Source organism: Helianthus annuus, chromosome 12 (assembly GCF_002127325.2).
Source record: "Helianthus annuus cultivar XRQ/B chromosome 12, HanXRQr2.0-SUNRISE, whole genome shotgun sequence".
Taxonomy (NCBI): Eukaryota; Viridiplantae; Streptophyta; class Magnoliopsida; order Asterales; family Asteraceae; genus Helianthus; species Helianthus annuus.
In genome coordinates, this window is record NC_035444.2 from 9,980,923 (window position 1) to 9,985,940 (window position 5,018).

General features: G+C 48.7%; 1 protein-coding gene across 1 annotated transcript; it reads left to right on the forward strand.

Moving 5' to 3' along the window:
• Window positions 1-290: 290 nt before the first annotated feature.
• Window positions 291-4,079, forward strand: LOC110892430. Its single transcript, XM_022139594.1, has one exon. The coding sequence runs from the start codon at window positions 291-293 to the stop codon at window positions 4,077-4,079; it is 3,789 nt and encodes a 1,262-aa protein (XP_021995286.1).
• The last annotated feature ends 939 nt before the right edge of the window (window positions 4,080-5,018 follow it).

Genomic DNA, 5,018 nt, shown 5'->3' on the forward strand with positions numbered 1-5,018 from the left:
AATATCCCAATTTAAGCAAGACCCCGGCAGAGATCCTTGCCTCAGAAAACCTCAGGCTCAATCCGCCAAAACCACTGAAAGACAACCCGAACAAAGATACGAGCAAATACTGCGAGTATCACAAGGGGAGCGGACACGACACTAACGATTGTTTCCAGCTTAAGAAATAGATCGAATACTTCGTAAAATCAGGAAAATTGGCACACCTAGTGCGAGATATCAAACAAGGCCCGCCCGTGATCAAGGAGGAGAATGATAAGGCGGCAGGAAAAAGGCCGCGCGAGTTGAACATGGTTCATGCCGATATAAGAAGAGGGGCGAAGCGGAGTTTCTCCACGCTCGAGCCCTGGATGTTGGCAACAATGACTATAGAACCACGAATGGAAGATTTGCATCTTACCACGGACGCCCTGATCATTTCCGCGGCGGTAGGGGACTACCGTATGAGGCGAATCCTAGTCGACACTGGAAGCTCAGAAGATATCATCTACGAACATTGCTTTGATAGAATGCAACCAGAAGATAAAAAGCTGCTCGAATCAGTGCATGCCACTATTAAAGGTTTCACAGGAGAAAAGGTGGATCCTATTGGTCAAATCACCTTCCCGGTAACTTTCGGGCAAGCACCCAAAGAAAGAACAATACTACTAACTTTCCTCGTGGTCCGCGCCGAATCCTACCATAATGTGATTATCGGAAGGTTCACCCTGGGAAAGTTAGACGCCATAGTCTCCACGGCGAGAGGTTTTATGAAGTTTCCAACACCACAAAGTATCGCTACCGTATTTCGTGATAGAATTGGAGAAATATTGGATACCAAACGATGTCGCCAAGGGCCCGCGGGGGCCACGGGACCAGAAAGGTGGGTATTAAGCACACGCCACCCGGACCAAATGGTCACCATCGGCGACACTCTGTCCCCAGAAGTAAAGAGCGATTTGAAGCAATTGTTAAAAAGAAACGCAGACATCTTCGCTTTCGAGCACGCCGATATGACGGGAGTCCCCCGCGATAAAGCGGAACATAAGCTCGCCACGCTCCCAGGCATTAAGCCAGTCGCCCATGGTAAACGCAGCATGGCCCCGGATCGCCGGGCAGCGGTCGTTAAGGAAGTGCGCAAGTTAGTGGAAGCTGGAATCCTCAGGGAAACACAGTACCATACTTGGGTGTCTAACCCGGTCATGGTTAAGAAACCAGATGGCACATGGCGGATGTGCATCGACTTCAAAGATCTGAACAAGGCGTGTCCAAAAGACGCGTACCCGTTGCCCGAGATTGATTTAAAGGTTGACTCCCTGGTGCCATATCGATACAAGTGTTTTTTAGATGCGTACAAAGGGTACCACCAGATCAAAATGTCCAAAGAAGATGAAGAGAAAACAGCCTTCCACACCGATGTTGGCATCTTTTGTTACACCAAAATGCCTTTTGGGCTACGGAATGCAGGAGCTACCTACCAGAGGCTCATGGACAAGGTGTTCGAAACACAGATCGGGCGAAACTTGGAAGTCTATGTAGACGACCTTGTAATCAAGAGCAGCGAAGAAAAACAAATGTTGGCAGATATAGAGGAAACTTTCCAGCGGCTCAGAGAGTACAACATAAAGTTAAACCCAAAGAAGTGTTCGTTTGGGGTGGAAGAGGGGAAGTTCCTGGGGGTAGTAGTCACCCGAGACGGTTTTAAAGCTAACCCAGAGAAAATAACCGCCATATCGCGAATGCCTTCTCCCCGAACGCTGAAGGAAGCTCAAGCCCTAAATGGACGACTGGTAGCAATCAACAGGTTCTTAGCAAGGCATGCTGAGAAATCATTACCATTCATAAAAACGCTAAAAGATTGCCTCGACAAAAAGAATTTCAAATGGACCAGCGAAGCGGAACGAGCTCTGCAGGAAATGAAGCGTTTCATAGAAAGGCTACCCACGCTGACTGCGCCTAGACACAGTGAAGTGCTAAAAATGTATCTAGCGGCAGCCCACACAGCAGTGAGCGCCGTGCTCATGGTTGAGCGGGAAGGAAAACAAACACCAATATACTACATAAGCCGGGTATTAGCAGGACCTGAAACGCGCTACCCTACGCTGGAAAAGCTAGTTTTAGCATTGGTACACGCCACGAGGCGATTAAGAAGGTACTTTCAGGCACATCGCGTACAGATCTTAACCAACTATCCGCTACAGCAGGTCCTGCACAAACCGGAGGTCTCGGGTAGGTTGGCCAAGTGGGCTATCGAGCTGGGAGCCCTAGATATCGAATATCAGAAGCGAACGGCGGTTAAGGGGCAAGTAATTGCTGATTTCTTAGCCGAAATACCGGAAGGAGAGGTTGTTACAGACCCGGTCATCCAAGATATACCAGAGTCCAGCACCGCGAGGCAGACTTGGAAGTTATACACAGATGGATCATCTAGTGGAAAGGGATCCGGGGCAGGCCTGATGCTGATAAGTCCAGATCAAATCAGGCTAATGTACGCCTTACGTTTTGACTTCGAGTGCTCTAATAACGAAGCGGAATATGAGGCATTACTGGCGGGGCTGCGAATGGCAAAATCCATGGGGGCAGCCAGGGTAGACGCGTACGTCGACTCGCTGCTGGTCAACAATCAAGTCAACGAAACATATGAAGCAAAAGACGAGGCAATGGCAAAATATCTGGCAAAAACCAAAGAGCTCATGAATTCCTTCGGCAAAGTCACACTTAACCACGTGCACAGAGGGAAGAATCAGATAGCAGACGCCTTAAGCAAACTCGCCACCTCCGGCATGGAAAGGGAAGTCAAAGTTGAAACATTACAGACACCTTCAATCGAACCACGGAGCGTTTCCGCTGTCACAATAGAAGAACCCTGTTGGTATACCCCAATCCTACTTTTTCTTAAAACAGGCGAGCTGCCCCCCGCCAAGGGCGAAGCACGAAAGTTACAAACGAAAGCGCTGCAATATGAAGTCAACGATGGCGTCCTGTATCGAAAATCTTACTTGGGTCCGCTGCTGCGATGTGTTTCCCCAGTAGAAGCGAAATATCTCGTCAGCGAAATACATGAGGGTATATGCGGCATACACGCCGGACCTCGAGCAGTGGTGGCCAAAATTCATAGCGCAGGGTATTACTGGCCCGGGATGCACGAAGACGCTGTAAGAGAATTGCGAAGATGCCTTAGCTGTCAGAAGTTTGCTCCTCAAACAATTCGGCCCAAAAATAGTCTGGTACCGGTGACATCAGCATGGCCTTTTCAGAAATGGGCCGTAGATATCGTGGGACCTTTCCCGCCGGCTCCCGGGAAGTTGAGATATTTAATCGTGGCGGTTGATTACTTTACCAAATGGGTGGAAGCAAAACCTTTGGCTAAGATAACGGCGGAAAACGCCAAAAAGTTTCTCTGGGAACACATTGTATGCAGGTTCGGCTTACCGCTCTACCTGGTAAGTGACAATGGGACGCAGTTCACGGATAGAATTTTCCAGGAATGGTGCGCCGACCTCCACATCCAGCAGATCTTCACGTCGGTAGCACACCCACAGGGTAACGGGCAGGTGGAGCGGACGAACAGGAGCTTGCTAGAGGGTATTAAAAAGCGGCTAGGACACGAGGGAAGCTCGTGGGTGGAAGAGTTACCACATGTCCTTTGGGCACATCGAACAATGCCCAAGACTAGCAACAACGAAACCCCATTCAGCCTTACCTACGGAATGGAGGCGATGATACCTGCTGAAGCAGGGTTGCCGTCATTACACCGTCTCAAGGTAAACAACAACAATGATCAATCGCTGAGAGAGGGCCTAGATTTGTTGGAAGAGAGGCGCGAGGCGGCCGCCATCAGCGAGGCACGATACAAAAAAGCGCTGGAAAAATATTACAACAAACGGGTGGCTAAACTAAGTTTCAAGGTAGGCGATTACGTCATGCGCGACAACGAAGCAAGCCGAATGGAACCGGCGGGAAAACTGGGCCCAAACTGGGAAGGCCCCTATGTCATCCAAGAAGACCTGGGTAAAGGGGCCTATCGCCTGTCCCGACTAGATGGCACGCCGGTCCCGCGCAGTTGGAACATCGCCCAGTTGAAGAAATGCTACCTGTAATGCCTTGCTCCTAACAGCAAGAGTTAATTATCTCCTCCAACTCACACTTGTAACCCGTGATGGGACTTTTTTCTGTTTTTCCTTTTTGCTTCATGCAAGTTTAATAAAGATTTAAGTTCATTTACTACAAAAGTTACCACCGCACGATGAATGCATTAACCGGTAAAAACAAAAACAAAACCCTTAAACACGAAATATCTTTCATTATAAGTCATAGGGTTAACCACAACAAGCGCTTACGGCGGGTATCTTGGTAATAGATACATAAACCGCCTCAAAAATAGATAGGCGTCATCACATATACATGACCTATCTCAAAAAATTAAAAACCAAGTACTTGTCCCTGTTTCTAAAAACCAAACATAAGGGAACCAAAATACAGAACATGTTCACAAACACCTACTGAGGAAGGCTGGGTGCCATCACCACTGCAGGGGTATGCACTCCCACCTCATCACCATCGTCATCATCCACCACCACCACAGGGTTGACGGCCAAATGATCAGTTGAGCCACCAACCATTGGGGGTACCATGCCACAGGGTTGACGGCCAAACGACCACCGGACTGGCGCTGGTATATCAGACGATATCGCCGTTCAGGGTCCACCGGAATTAAACCAGTCAGCACATCAGCCGATAGCTGCACTCCGGGATCCACCGGTTGAGGATCCAAAATAACAAGGCTCTGACATGCTCGGTTGGCACGAACCGGAGCAGCATTTGGGATGGGTCTTCTCCCCCTAAGCATCGATTTTGTTACCGGATGTTGCAGCATCAGCAGGCCATCAGCAGCATCAAGCACCCGGAAGATTTCGGAAAGTCTTTGCCTGTACCGTTTTCTTTCCATTACACAAACATAACCAAAAATGGAAACGAGGGGTGAATTTATAGCAGTAGTTAAGAAGTTTTGACAGTGGTGACATCAGATGTATTAATTA